General features: G+C 40.1%; 1 protein-coding gene across 6 annotated transcripts in view; it reads left to right on the forward strand.

The window, feature by feature from the left end:
* The window catches only part of LRRC8B (leucine rich repeat containing 8 VRAC subunit B), a 71,710-nt gene that overhangs the window by 41,519 nt on the left and 14,423 nt on the right, over nucleotides 1–15,768 (forward strand). For all 6 annotated transcript variants that reach the window (XM_032603240.1, XM_032603265.1, XM_032603273.1 and 3 more), the window contains exons 3-4: nucleotides 9,147–9,249; nucleotides 11,754–13,918. In XM_032603240.1, coding sequence (XP_032459131.1) covers nucleotides 11,780–13,918 — 2,139 coding nt within the window. In that variant the 5' untranslated portion in view covers nucleotides 9,147–9,249; nucleotides 11,754–11,779. The remainder of the gene's footprint in view (nucleotides 1–9,146; nucleotides 9,250–11,753; nucleotides 13,919–15,768) is intronic.

The raw sequence follows: 15,768 nt of genomic DNA on the forward strand, positions 1-15,768 counted from the left end.
TCTAATGGTAGTCCCTCTAAAGAGGCCTTTCCTCACTCCCCAGTCTGAAGTAGCTATGTATTCTTCATAACATTTCTGATTTTATCATGTGTGTGGATTTGATTTTCTCTCTTTCCTTACTACACAGTAAGGTCCCCGAGAGCAGGGATCTTGTGTCTTGCACATCTATATTTCCCTAACACTTAGAACTCTGCCTGGCACATAGTAAACATTCTAAATATTTGTTGCATGAACAGACTAAATCCTGACCTTTGTTTGACAAGTACTGCTTTACCATTCTCAGTAATGTTTCACCCATTCTCTGGATATTTTGTTTGTGTAGAACCGAATGCACTGCTTACTTTTGGCCATCATCCCACTCATTTTGGCACTGAAATGACAGTATAAGATGGTGCTGCTAACTCCCAACTATGCATGTCTTCTCTCCACAATAGGATTGTAAATCCCATGAAAGCAGAAACAAGGCCTCATATTTCCTTGGTATGCCTTTGTAGTCCTAACCTCCATAATTGAATGTATATAAACGTTAACTTTAGAGAAAAGGTTAAGACTAGCGGCTTAATCATATGTTTAAGTATTTCTAGAATACACTGGTTTGTGTGTCCCAGAGCTAAAAAAAAAAAAATCTCATTTTGATTTATAGTTTAAAGAAATTATAACACAGAAATGTTCTGGACTATTTTTGCAACTTCATGTTCCAAAACCCTGTTTTATTTGGCCTATTATTACTTAGGCTAGGTGACCAGAAGCAATGCTCTCAGCCTCCCAGTTCTTTTCAAATTAGGCAAGGTGGCCTTGAGCCCATGTTCTACTACCCTGTGACCCTAGAGAAGCTGCTTGAACATCTTGGAAATTTAGTTTCCTTATTTGTGAAGAGTTAGACTCTGATCTCTGCGGTTTCTTCTTGGGTTAAATAGTCCATATGATTCTGCTCCTGTGAAAGGTAGGTCACCTATGGAAGAATTACTGTAGAAGCAAATGGGCTGAGGATCAGTGCTATCAGCTAGTCATTTGAAAGGAGAGCATGTGTGATTCCCCAGGGACGGCACAGGGACTGGGTTTGGCTCGACTTTATGGCTTGCGACTCTGGGGTGATGGGAGGGCGTCAGGAAAACGGTTTTATAAACAATGAAGATGGTGGGGAAGGGTTTGAGATTGCTGTCTGTTTACACATTCTAGGAATTATGTAGCCACTGGTGGCTTATGCTCTAGTGTTAATATTACAGTAATGGGACTGTAGTTTCTCTTCATTTTAAATGTATTCTAGATAATTTGGTAGCTTACTTAAAGCATCAAAGAAATGAGAGGTCTTTTTCTAAAAACACAATTACCGTCTAAATTAAATGCACGATGTATTTCTTAACCGTCAGAAACAAGGAATAGTGAAACAATGTTCCTTAAAGTTCAACAACTCCGATTTAATTAGGATTTCTAGAGTTGTTCACGTGCTCTTAATTGTCGTATTCAGTAACTTTCTCCTGGGACTTCAGGTGATACGGGTAACTTTTCTAATATTTAGCATATTATTTGATTGTTTCACAGATCCATTTCCACTCTACAGCTTTGTGTTAGAAGCTGCGGAATGATAGTTACATCACTATTCTCCTTTGGTTTCTCTGTTTTGACTATGATGTCAAACCCTTTGACTTCTGTGCTCCAGAAACACTGTGCTGATTTTTCACCTCACTGACCCTGCTATTCTATCCCCTGCTATTCTGTTCCTTGTCTGATAGTCCTTCCTCATCTGATAGGTTATAAAGGGGAGAGAGATTCTATTCTTCACTCACTAAATTCTTTCAAAGAATTAATTCATTTCTGTGGCACCATCTACTACTTAAATGCTCTCAACTTCCTATAGTGGATTAAAGATGGCTGCAAATACTTCGTGATTTTTCCCATCAAGAGATGGAGTCTATTTCCCTTCCTTTTGAATCTGGGCTGGATCTGTTTCCTTTTCTCCCCATCAAAAGGAAGAAATGGTGTGGAGTAATTTCTAAGGCTGGACCTTGAGGAGATTTGTAGCTTCTGCTTTTGTGTGCTTGTAACGTTCCTACTTAGAGCTTAGTCACCTTGCTCTGAGGCAGCCTAAACAGCCATGTGGAGGAGTGGCAAAGCCCCTGGTCATTAGCTCAAGCTGAGCTCCAGACCAGCAGCCAGCCAAAATGCCAGCCCTGTGACTGAGGCATTTTGGACCTTCCAGCCATCACAGCGTTCCAGCCAACACCATGTGAAACAGAACTGCCTCATCATCCCACAGATTCACCAGAAATGATGAATGGTTATTTCAGCTGCTAAGTTTGGGGAAGGTTTGTTACATAGCAGTAAGGAACCAAAACAAAAATTGGTACCTAGAAGGAAGGTGTTGCCACAAGAAAACATCTGGCATTGGCTTTGAGACCAGGTAGCAGTGAACCTGAAGGGGAAGTAAGAAGATTATTGGACTTCCCTGGTGGCGCAATGGTTAAGAATCCACCTGCCAATGCAGGGAACACGGGTTCGAGCCCTGGTCTGGGATGATCCCACGTGCCGTGGGGCAACTAAGCCCGTGCGCCACAACTACTGAGCCTGTGCTCTAGAGCCCATGAGCCACAACTACTGAGCCCGCGTGCCACAACTACTGAAGCCCGTGTGCCTAGAGCCTGTGCTCCAAAACAAGAGAAGCCACTGCAAAGAGAAGCCTGTGCACTGCAATGAAGAGTAGCCCCCACTCACCGCAACTAGAGAAAGGCTGCACACAGCAATGAAGACCCAACGCAGCCATAAATAAATAAATAAATAAAAGTTTTTAAAAAAGAAGATTCTTAATGGTGGCTCGAAGAGCAGTGAGGAAATTGCTATTGGAGGATATAAAACGGTACCTTTGTTATGTATTGACAAAAAGATTAACAAGATTGACACTTACAGTAACATGGAAGATAAAAAATGAACCTAACTGATTTGTGGATCTAGCTTAGATTTCCCAGCAGAACATTGGAAGTACCGGTGGACTTTTTTAAACCACTTATGACCAAAGTATTGTAAGAGAGAGATTAATTATAGAAGAAATGGTTCAGATTTTAAGCAGACTTTAGAGGACATATTTCCAATCCAGAATTTTCTGGGGTCGTGAATAAAACTGTTTCTTTCAAAGTAAGAAATGGCCTCAGGTTGAAAGATCAGATCCAGAGTAGCACTAGTGCAGTAAAACTCGGTCTTAAGGTGCAAATAAAAGCCAGGGCACAGGTTTAGGACCCTGTATTAAGACTTCAAAAAGATTTAAGGCAGTGCGTCTTCTCAGCTAGATAGAAAGGCTTCTAAGAATCTTAAGGGTGTTGTCCCATAGCATCCTGGACATGATTTAGATGACAAGATCCTAGACTTCAAGCCTGAACTTGATGCCATAGCAGAATGAAACTTTTGGGGGACTTGGCAGAGGGTGAGGCTTTCTTGTGGGAGGAATGTAAATCATTTGTGGGCAGAGAGTAGCCTGCAGTGGATTAAGCACAGCTGCACATTCTTTGCCACTTTTCCCACTGAGAGGAGGAATTTGCCTCCTTGAATCTGGGCTGGTACCTGACTCCTCTGACCAATAGAATATAGTGGACATGACACCGTGTAGCTTTGAGAGCTATCCCATAAAAGAACTGCAGGTTTTACCTCTTTGCTTGGAATGCACTATTTTAGAACCCAGCCACCAAGCTATGCGAGGACACTCAAACAGCCACGAGAAGTCTCACACAAAGTACCAGCCAGCAGTCAGCACCAGCTACCAACCTGATGAATGAGGACATTTTGGACCTTCCAGCCATCTTTGTGCCAGCCAACACCAGGAAATAAAAGAACCACCCACAGAATCACAAGAAATAAAACTATTTTAAGCTATTAAGGTTTGGAATATGCAGAATAGTTAGCCAAATCCTTCCCATCTATATTCTTCCAAGTTCTAGCCTCTCTGTGGAAAGGCTTAATCATCTTAGATACACCCTGCCTAACATGTGAACGTAATATTCTTCGGCCTTCTGCATTTTTGTACGTTCAGTTATTTATTGTACAAATACTTACTGTACACTATGTGCTATAAACTGTGGAAGATCCTATAATACCACAGGATCAGAATCGGAATCCTTTGACCCCATTTATCCATGGACCTCTCTTTAGGACATTTGATGTTGCTAAGTGGCATTGAATTTTCATTTACAGTGACTATTTCATTCACTGCCTTCTTTTCAAATATATTACAAAAGTTTTCCATATTATTTCTGGCCCACGTGATTGAAATAGCCTTTCAAGCCCCTTGTTTCTAATCCTTCTCCTCAAATCCATCCTGCAAATCTCTCTAGCTCAGTGACTCAGTATTCCCCCACCTTACACCTGAATCTCTGAAGGTTCCTGTAGTTGATGGTAGCTGTTACTTTGTAGTTTGTGGGGAGCACTCTAGACATCTGAAACTTCAGGAAGACTTAAAAGGTAGGCACTTTCCCCAGATATTTCATTGCCAATCTATCTTGTGAGCTTTCTCCTCCTGGGAGATTTGAAAAAAAAAAAAAAAAAATTGCTGGCCTCACCTAGACCAACTAAAGTGTTCTTTAAGAGTGGCCCTGGGTTTAAGTTTCTTATAAAAGTACCCCAGGTGATTCTAATGTGAAGCCGAAGTTGAGAACCACTGTCTTAGATTTGTGATTCTCAAAAAGTGGTCTCTGCACCAGCAACATCAACTAGGAATTTGTTAGAAATACACATTCTTGCGGCCTAATGCAGACCTAATGAATCAGAAACTCCGAGGGTGGGACCTATCACATTGTGATTTCATAAGCTCTCCAGTGATTTATGAACATTGATGTTAGAGAAACACTTTACTAGATGAATCCTAGTTCCCTTCTAGATCTCAAAACTAGTGTCTGACTAGTGATCATTTAACTGCTTGAAAAATGCTAAGTAATTGTCATCGGTTTTCTGAAGAGTGGTTCATGGGGTTATTTATAATAGTATAAAGCAAAGGAGCAAATTAATCCTGGATACTGACACATCGTTTCTCAGTGAGAGAACTCAGAGAGCTCGGTGCTTTGTGACCACCTAGAGGGGTGGGATGGGGAGGGTGGGAGGGAGACGCAAGAGGGAGGAGATATGGAGATATATGTATATGTATAGCTGATTTATTTTGTTATAAAGCAGAAACTAAGACACCATTGTAAAGCAATTATACTCCAATAAAGATGTTAAACAACAAAAAAAAGACAAAAAAAATTGCAGTTAGATATGTTAGAACCGAGAAACATCTTTTTTTTCAATAAATTTATTTATTTTTATTTATTTAATTTTGGCTGCATTGGGTCTTTTGTTGCTGCGTGCGGGCTTTCTCTGGTTGCAGTGAGCAGGGGCTACTCTCTGTTGTGGTGTGCGGGCTTCTCATTGCAATGGCTTCTCTTGTTGCAGAGCACAGGCTCTAGGCACTCGGGCGTCAGTAGTTGTGGCAGGCGGGCTCAGTAGTTGAGGCTCATGGGCTCTAGAGCACAGGCTCAGTAGTTGTGGTGCACGGGTTTAGTTTCTCTGCGTCATGTGGGATCTTCCCGGACCAGGGCTCGAACCTGTGTCCTCTGCATTGGCAGGTGGATTCTTAACCACTACGCCACCAGGGAAGCCCAGACCCAAGAAACATCTTGATGAGAAGTAGGACTAAGCATTTTGAAAGGATGTAAGGCGATTTTAAAATCAATTTTCAGTGAGAGTAGTATAGAGAAACCCCATTCTGTATTGTTTGGCTGTGTCCCTGCCTGGGGCCAGAGACAGAGAGCTTTGAAGTAGCATCCAGTTCTCATCATACAATGACTCTAAATACCATCTGATCATCATTTGTTTATTTTTTCACTGGTTGTTTTTGAAATGCTTTCAAAGTAAAACAGGGACTAGTGGGAAGTAAAGACTGGCTAACTTGAGTGTTGTTGTTCCAGTCTTAGAGACTTTGGGGTGAGATTGTCAGATGAATTCATGTGCTTTGAAAAGCTTTTATGATTTTTTTTAACGAGGTTTAAAAGCTAAAGGAATGGGATTAGGACCATAAAATCCTTTACTTTTAACATTGTTTCTTTGAACTGATTTAGTGCATTTGTATATTAGAAATAGAGATCTGATTTGGATTGGATCCTCATTGTTTGCAAAAATATGGTGTGGAAAAAATTTCCTGGACACACAAACAGTATTAAATTTTGTAACGACAAAGGACAGCTATGCTCTAACTCTCCAGTTAAGCACTTCAATTAGAAAAATTAACATCATTTAACATATAGGAATGCTTGAGACTTTTCATACATCATTAAATCCAGATGCTATATATTTATATAAAGTCTTAAATTGTTCAGTGGAAAATGTTCAGTAGAAAAAGTCTAGCTGAGAAAGCAGATTATATAGTATGTAAATGGAGACGTTGCGGAAAGCGATATCCTTTGTATCCTTGTCTTTCAAAGATTAAAATGGAACCCAGTTATAATGCAGATGTTGGGGTAAGTTGATGTCTTAGTCCCTTCAGGCTGCTATAGCAAACTACCACAGACTGGATAACTTAAACAACAAACATTTATTTCTCACAGTTTCTGGAGGCTGGGAAGTCTGAGATCATGGCACCAGCAGATTGTGTCTGATGAGAACTCACTTCCTAGTTCATAGATGGCCACGTTCTTGCTGTTTCCTCACATAGTGGAAGGGGCAGGAGAGCTCTCTGGGGTCCCCTTTATAAGGGCACTAATCCCATTCACGAGGGCTCCACCCTCATGACCTAATCACCTCCCAAGGCCCCACCTCCTCATACTATCACATTGAGGGATTAGGATTTCAAAATATGTATTTTTCAGGGACACAAACATTCAGTCCATTGCAGTTAGGGAAGGGAGTTAAATATTCAAGTTTTTTTTAGCTTTTGAAAAAACTCAGACTGGCTTAATTTTAAGGATTAAATGGTCTGGACAGTGTGGTCTGGTGTGGACAAGCCCTAAGATTTTAGCCTGAGGACCTGGGTTCTAGTTGTTACTATTTCTTGCCAGTTTCGTCACCTTGGACAAGATAACTCCTTTGGGCCTGCCTTATTTTCCATGTTTATAAAATGTGAAGAATAATATTTATCTTAATGGTTTGTTGTAGGTATGAAACAAATTAATGTAAATGAAAGTGCTTTGAAAGTAGGAAAACAGATATTAGATTATTAATAACAGATTTTTATTTGTTCTCTTATCGATGAGGAACTCATCAAAGGAAATCTGAATTAGATGATTAGAGGAAAAGTTTATAATTCTTAAAAAGATGAACAGGAAAAATTCTTTACAAATAATTCTCAGTTAGAATAAATAGGGCAGGGCTTCCCTGGTGGTGCAGTGGTTAAGAATCCACCTGCCAATGCAGGGGACACAGGTTCAAGCCCTGGTCAGGGAAGATCCCACGTGCCGTGGAGCAACTAAGCCCGTTCGCCACAACTACTGAGCCAGTGCTCTAGAGCCCATGAGCCACAACTATTGAGCCTGCGTGCCACAACTACTGAAGCCCGCACGCCTAGAGCCCATGCTCCACAACAGGAGAAGCCCCTGCAATGCAATGAAGAGTAGGCCCTGCTTGCCGCAACCAGAGAAAAGCCCACACACAGCAACGAAGACCCAACGCAGCCAAATAAAAAATAATAATAATTAAATAAATAAAATAAGAAAAAGAAGAAATATGGTGAACTTGTCGTCAGTTGTGGTTTGCTAACAGGTTAGTTAGCAAACAGGTTAGTTAGTTAGTAGTTGTGGTTTGCTAACAGGTTAGTTAGTTAGTAGTTTCTCATTCGGATTATTTTAAAATATTACTGTAGTTGGAGGTTTGTGACTCTTCTTTCTTTTTGTGCTTAAAGTAGAAAATATATTTGCAATATCTAAAGGAAACTGTATTGTGCAGGAAGTATCATGACAGCTGGGTAGCATTCTTTCCTGGCACATTACAGATGCAATGCAGTAGAATAATATGTAAAATGTTTCAAAGATCAAATGTCTTTATTGTGCTTAACTACACATAAATGCAGTTGTGTATCGTACGTTGTCAGTCTTTTAAAAATGAATTGTGAATAAGAAACTCATATTCCAGTGGTGCTAAGTACGAATTAATACATGCTGAGCTGTCACACACTAACTGTGCTTTCTGGCCTGCAAAATAATTTGATCTTCAGTAGTAATTATAAAGAAGGCTTTACACGTGGATTGGTAAAACCAAAGTAAATTTCAGACATGCTAACTCTTTGATCTTTGAAAATGACAAGGTTGCAAGAGTATTGCTAAAAATACCTTAAATACAATTTGGGGTCAGTACTCTGAGCCGGATTTTGAGTACTTAATAAACCAAAAAAGGATTGTATCTTCCAGGCAAATATATAAACCTTCTCAACAAGTTTTCAGAGGATACATAGGCACTAAAAAATGCAATTTTCACACCCAACTAAAAAAAATTTTGTGTGTTTTAGAATGTTCCTCACATTTCAAACTAATCAGTATATATGTAATTTAAGCTATTGCAAATGATTGAAGTAGATGCTAAAAATGACTTACATTAACCTATAAGGTAAGAAACAAAAACCAATAGGTTTTAACATAAAGGGTAGCTACATTTAATAATGTCACACTTTCAGAGAATTTCAGTCATATTTCTGAGCTGTGTCTTAAAAAGTTATTGACTTGTAACTATATTTAATGAATCAGTAGGCTAAATTTTAAGAGCACTGAGTCTCATTTGGATAGATGTATGATAAAGTGCAGAAATTATATGGTTTGACAGGCCATCTGATGAATGCAAATAAGACCAACTGTGTATGAGGATTGGATGAGCAAAATTAGCATATGGAGACTGCTTGGAAGAAGCTAAGTGTTCATCTAAGTGTTATAGATACAGCATTTTAAAATATGTTAACATCTAAATTTCTGTAGAAACTTCTCTGTAAGTTAAGGAAGTTCAGAGGCTGAGTGCAATCTGGTATGTGGATGCGGTCTTATATAAATAGCTTTGCCAGAATGTCTCCCAGTGAAAAGTAAACTGGTCTATGAAAATCCACTTGCCATGTAATGTCTTATGATGGAGAGGGTCTCTAATGACAGTATCTCCAATTTTGTTTGTTTGTATGACCACAGCTATTTCAAGACATCTATACTTTCTCACAGAATGAAGACAATCACAGAGATGGTGTGTCTAAGAAATTTCAAAAGGTGTAGGCCTCCTGACTGAAGAACAGTCAACTTATTGGATTCATTTTTTTTCATTATAGTAAGTATAAATATTTAAAGTATATTGTTTTGGCCAATGTTGACTTGTGCTCTTTGTGAATAAATATTTGCTGTCTGTCAAATACCCTCATTTTTAGAGCTGTTTGTGTTTACATTCTTCTACAATTTCAGTTGTGTATCTGAAATGAATATAACTCCCAGCATCTTTGAGGGGACAAATAAAGCCATAGACTTTGAGCTGGCAGAGCCCTTAGAGATGATCTCATTCACTTTCTTTATCCATTACAAGAAATTCCTTTGCAACATCCTTGATAGATGGTCATCTTATTCAGGTCAGCCCAGGTAGGAGAAGGGCCTGAACTATTTCACAGAACTATTTCTGTGGATGTTCTACTACAGATTAAATCAAAGTGTCACTTGCTAAAATGTGCACCCACCTAGTTCTGCCTCTGGAACAAATCCACTTATTCTTTAATCCAAGAGGTAGTCCTGCAAAAATGTAAAGATAAATTCTCAGGTTCCCCTAGTCATCTTTTATCTCAGCTGAGTGTCGTCAGTTACCTGTGTTCCTCCATAGGAAATGGTTCGTAGACAAGTAGCTCCTGATTATTTTGTTGCCCAATTAGTTTTTAACCTATGACTGAATGTTGGGTTCCAGGTGTGATCTTACCAGGCAGACACAAAAGGACTGTTGCCCCTTTATCTGGGTTCATGATTTAATATGGCCACAGATTATAGTCATATTATGGCTATATTTAGCATAAAGATAGCATATAGCTATATTTTGCATAATAGCTATGAACAATTAGCTTAATGCGTGCATTCATGTCAACTAAAATCCTTAGGTATTTTTCACATGTTCATCCAGCAATGATTTCTGCCCTCCTTTCCTCCCATGATGTTGATGCTATTTTGGGGTCTAAGCCCAGACTTTCTGTCGCATATAATCCTCTTGTTTTTGGTTTTTGTCTTGTCTTGACACACAGTTATGATTAACTGCAGTGGATTGAAGCAGAAGGGGAGGAGTTGAGAGTTAGAAATAGACCCACTAAACTAGAGTAAGGGAGGGAAACTCTGGAAAATTATTTAATCAAACCATAGGTCCTAAGAGGAAGTTGAATCCATATAATATGATGATGGCCAGAGAGGATGCAGGTGGAAAGTGGTGCTCCAGGTTAGTAGTTAAAATCAAGGATCCTGGGATGCCTTAGCAAGGGGGAGAGCATGAAGGTATAGGGTTCAGGGTCAGATGGTCAGGAATATGTTAGGGCTGACCAGCAAAAGAAAAGACACTTATTCATAGGTATCAGAGCCTCTGTAATGGGATTCTAGGGTTCAAGGCAGGGTACCAGTCCCTTGAAGGAAGACTAATGAGAGCAAAACAGTTTTTCTTGGGGGTGCTACCCGTACTAGGGTATCTAGAAAGAGAAACTCAGACCCAGGAAAGATAAGACTTAAGACTCAAAAAAGTGTAAGAGAAGTCCATGGATGAAGGTTGCAGCTGAATCACCAGCAAAGATGCTACTGTGATTTTTTTTTAACCAGAATTGTTATAAATCCAAATATTTCCTTTTATCTGTCTTACTCTGTGCCGTCTTATAGGTGGTCTGGATTTTACTAGTTAACAATTTTTTAAACGATTTAGGTAAGGCTGAATACTACATAACTCATTTCTGTAAAGAGCATTGTCTGAATACTTTAAATATGAAAATGCAAAATCCACCTTGTTTTTCTGAAGGCAAAAATAATAATAGCATGTGCCCTTAATCATTTATACTATTAGTACTTTGCCATCAAAACATTAAACATGAGAGAGAGTCCCTTCCACAGTGTTGTAACTGGGGCTTCCTTCCCCATCCATTTTTTAAGCCATTACCATTTTGTGCCAGCTTTTAAATATTCTAAGTTGGATGCAAACGTAAGTTACAAAGCAAGAGCTTGGGGGGAAAGGAGATAATGTATTAAATCACAGTTTGTTCTGAACATAGAATTGGTACATCCCTCTCATCCTAAGGGATAATTTTATAAAGCAGTGCTTGCTCAAAGGAAGTTCCTTGTCATGGTTGAAACACAACTCTTAGGTTGTACCCGATGCTCCAGACTTGGGAGTGGAATGTGAAAGAGAGCTTATTCAGACCATTTGGAAGGTACAAAATGTGGCTGTTAGAAATTAGTAGCATAAGAACAAGTTTTCCTAACGTTGATTGAAGAAAATTCGGCTTCTGGTTTTTAGTAGCTTAGCATGAAGTGAAGACGCAGGAGGAAACTAGATAGTTGCTTCACCTCCTGCACCAAATAAATACCTTTACAGGTCCAATCTGGCTGTCACCAAATGGTCTCTCATCTAAGGGACTTTACAGTGCTCCGTTGGCATAGCCTAAGGTTTCGAATGAAACCAGGAAACGTTGATACCTTTTGATCATCAGCCCTGCTTCCCAGGTTTTGCCCCTGAGTTAGATCCTACTTGGTTATGTACAAGCCTTAGAGTTTAAGCTTATTTGGGGTACTTGCTTCAGTGGTTTTTCTTTTATTTTCCTCCTCCAGTTTCTGTCCTCCTACAAGGGAAAGTCATGATTACACTAACAGAGCTAAAATGTTTAGCAGACGCCCAGTCGTCTTATCACATCCTAAAACCGTGGTGGGACGTCTTTTGGTATTACATCACCCTGATCATGCTGCTGGTGGCCGTGCTGGCTGGAGCCCTCCAGCTCACACAGAGCAGGGTTCTGTGCTGTCTTCCGTGTAAGGTGGAATTCGACAATCACTGCGCCGTGCCTTGGGACATCCTGAAAGCCAGCGTGAACACGTCTTCCGATCCCGGGACTCTGCTTCCGCTCCCCCTCAGAATCCAGAACGACCTCCACCGACAGCAGTACTCCTACATCGACGCCGTCTGTTATGAGAAGCAGCTCCACTGGTTCGCAAAGTTCTTTCCCTACCTGGTGCTCTTGCACACGCTCATCTTTGCAGCCTGCAGCAACTTTTGGCTGCACTACCCCAGTACCAGTTCCAGGCTCGAGCATTTTGTGGCCATCCTTCACAAGTGCTTCGATTCTCCATGGACCACCCGTGCCCTGTCAGAGACGGTGGCTGAGCAGTCAGTGAGGCCCCTGACGCTCTCCAAGTCCAAGGTTTTGCTTTCTTCCTCAGGGTGCTCAGCTGATGTTGATTCCAACAAGCAGTCATTGCCCTACCCGCAGCCTGGCTTAGAGTCAGCTGGCATAGAAAGCCCAACTTCTAGCGTCCTGGACAAGAAGGAGGGCGAACAGGCCAAAGCCATCTTTGAAAAAGTGAAAAGGTTCCGCATGCACGTGGAACAGAAGGATATCATTTATAGAGTGTATCTGAAGCAGATAATAGTCAAAGTCATTTTGTTTGTCCTCATCATAACTTACGTTCCGTATTTTTTAACCTACATTACTCTTGAAATTGACTGTTCAGTGGATGTGCAGGCTTTTACTGGATATAAGCGCTACCAGTGTGTCTACTCCTTGGCAGAAATATTTAAGGTCCTGGCTTCATTTTATGTCATCTTGGTTATACTTTATGGTCTTACCTCCTCCTACAGCTTGTGGTGGATGCTGCGGAGTTCTCTGAAGCAATATTCTTTTGAGGCGCTGAGAGAAAAAAGCAACTACAGTGACATCCCGGATGTCAAGAATGACTTCGCCTTCATTCTGCATCTGGCTGATCAGTATGATCCTCTTTACTCCAAACGCTTCTCCATATTCCTGTCGGAGGTCAGTGAGAACAAACTGAAACAGATCAACCTCAACAATGAATGGACGGTCGAGAAACTGAAAAGTAAGCTTGTGAAAAATTCCCAGGACAAGATAGAACTGCATCTTTTCATGCTAAACGGTCTTCCAGACAATGTCTTTGAGCTGACAGAAATTGAAGTGCTAAGCCTGGAGCTGATCCCTGAGGTCAAGCTGCCTTCTGCGGTCTCGCAGCTGGTCAACCTCAAGGAGCTTCACGTGTACCATTCGTCTCTGGTGGTCGACCATCCTGCCCTGGCCTTTCTAGAGGAGAATTTAAAAATCCTCCGCCTGAAATTTACTGAAATGGGGAAAATTCCACGCTGGGTATTTCATCTGAAGAATCTCAAGGAGCTTTACCTGTCAGGCTGTGTTCTACCTGAGCAGGTGAGTACCATGCAGTTGGAGGGCTTTCAGGACTTGAAAAACCTGAGGACCCTCTACTTGAAGAGCAGCATCTCCCGGATCCCACAAGTCGTTACAGACCTCCTGCCTTCGCTGCAGAAGTTGTCCCTCGATAACGAGGGGAGCAAGCTGGTTGTATTGAACAACTTGAAAAAGATGGTCAATCTGAAAAGCCTGGCGCTGATCAGCTGCGACCTGGAACGCATTCCACACTCCATTTTCAGTCTGAACAATTTGCATGAGTTAAACCTTAAAGAAAATAACCTTAAAACTGTGGAAGAGATCATTAGCTTTCAGCATCTCCAGAATCTTTCCTGCTTAAAGTTGTGGCACAATAACATAGCTTATATTCCGGCCCAGATTGGGGCATTATCTAATCTAGAGCAACTCTCTTTGGACCATAATAACATTGAGAATCTGCCCCTGCAGCTTTTCCTATGCACCAAACTACATTATTTGGATCTAAGCTATAACCACCTGACCTTCATTCCAGAAGAAATACAGTATCTGAGTAATTTGCAGTACTTTGCTGTGACCAACAACAACGTAAGTAAATCCATTCTGCCCTTTATTTGGCCAGTTATTTGAGCATCTGCTGTTGCAGTGTGTGATGTAGTTAAAGATAATGGACTTTAAGTCTTACTAAGCATCCTGAGCTCGGCCTGACTACCACTTCTAGACATGTGACCATGGACAAATTATCAAAACACTGAGCATCAGTTTTTCATCTAATTTACAAGTTGTCATGGAGATTTTATGAAAAAATATATAAACATTTGGCACAGTTCATGGCACATAGTAGATACTCAACAAGTGTTCTCTTTATCCTCTTTCTCTGTTTTTTACATAAACATTACAATTGAAGTGTTTTAAACTAATTAATTAGTTATGGCAGGGCTTGCTTTCATTTTGGAAAAGTCTTAAGTATTTAGAAAGTTTCATAAAACTTTTCAGCTTTCCAAATCTGTCGTGGGAGAACTTTTTGTTAAAAATACTGTGATCATGAATTATTCATAAGTCTTTTTTGTGATACAGTAAGAAAGACTTGAAATCTCCATGCATGTCTAGAAAGACAATTCAAAATGAAAGGCCTGGTTCTATAATGCAACACTAGGGCTCCTTGGAAGCTTTTTCCAGCATCTGTGCTTTAAAAATGAACCATAATTTGCAACAGTAAAGCCAAGTTAAGGAAAAGTTAACTTTGCTGAAACAAGAAAAAACAAAATAAATGAGCAGTTTCCTAGGTTAAAATGTGAAGGAGGAGGAAAAAGACAAAAAATCATGCTGGCTGAAAGGGCAAGAGAATGACGGTAATATCCATATGGGAAAAAGAAAAAAAACCTATCAAATCAGGTCTGCCAAAAGATGAAAGTGATCCTCCTCTAGTTAAAAATGGGAACTGTTTTCTTCTGCTCTACCCAAAAAGGTACTATCTCCTGGACTTTTTATAATTCATATTTCATGTTAAATATAGCTACCAGCATGGTGTTGGCTAGTAAACATGTTAATCACCAGACAGTATTTTCAGAAACCATGGATTGTTGGAAAAATACCAGAGAGGTGGGGAATGAGGCACAATTCATACTGACTTTTAGAATTCTATGATTTTACTCATACGTAAAAGGATAGAACCCATTATACAATAAACAAAACATCTTCATGTCTTAAAGGATTTTGAGGTTTTAAAACTCCTTTAAGGTTGATCTAGATTAGCAGTTTACATCAGAATTACCTGAAGGCCCTGTTAAAACACAGATTGCTGAGCCCCACTCCACAGTTCTGATTCAGTAAGTAGATCTGCAGTTTGCAGTTCTAAAAATCTCAGGTAAAGTTGGTGCTGCTGGTCTGGTGACCATACTTTGAAAACTACAGGTCTAGAGATTTATCATAAGTGTTGTTTAATTATGCAGTTGATTAATATTAGTATTTTGGTTATACTTTTTCTGTTGTTAAACCTATAATAAAAAGTATAAATACTTCTTTTGAAAGGCATTGGTTTCACCAAGTTGTTGTACAGTTAAATCACTCCATAATTTTTTTTTTCTTCCAGTGTGAACAGATTAACACGCTTTTATTAAGCAATCTCTGAATATATGTAGGAAGAATAATACCCCAAGACCCTTCAGTTCTGCTACTTAGGGTTACTCCATGAGGGGACAACCCATTCTTTTTTTATAACAAAGTGAATCAGTTATACATATACATATATCCCCATATCTCCTCCCTCTTGCGTCTCCCTCCCTCCCACCTTCTCTATCCCACCCCTCTAGTTGGTCACAGAGCACCCAGCTGATCTCCCTGTGCTATGTGGCTGCTTCCCACTAGCTATCTATTTTACACTGGGTAGTGTATATATGTCCATGCAACTCTCTTACTTCGTCCCAGCTTACCCTTCC

The sequence above is a fragment of the Phocoena sinus genome, chromosome 1, assembly GCF_008692025.1.
Source record: "Phocoena sinus isolate mPhoSin1 chromosome 1, mPhoSin1.pri, whole genome shotgun sequence".
NCBI lineage: Eukaryota > Metazoa > Chordata > Mammalia > Artiodactyla > Phocoenidae > Phocoena > Phocoena sinus.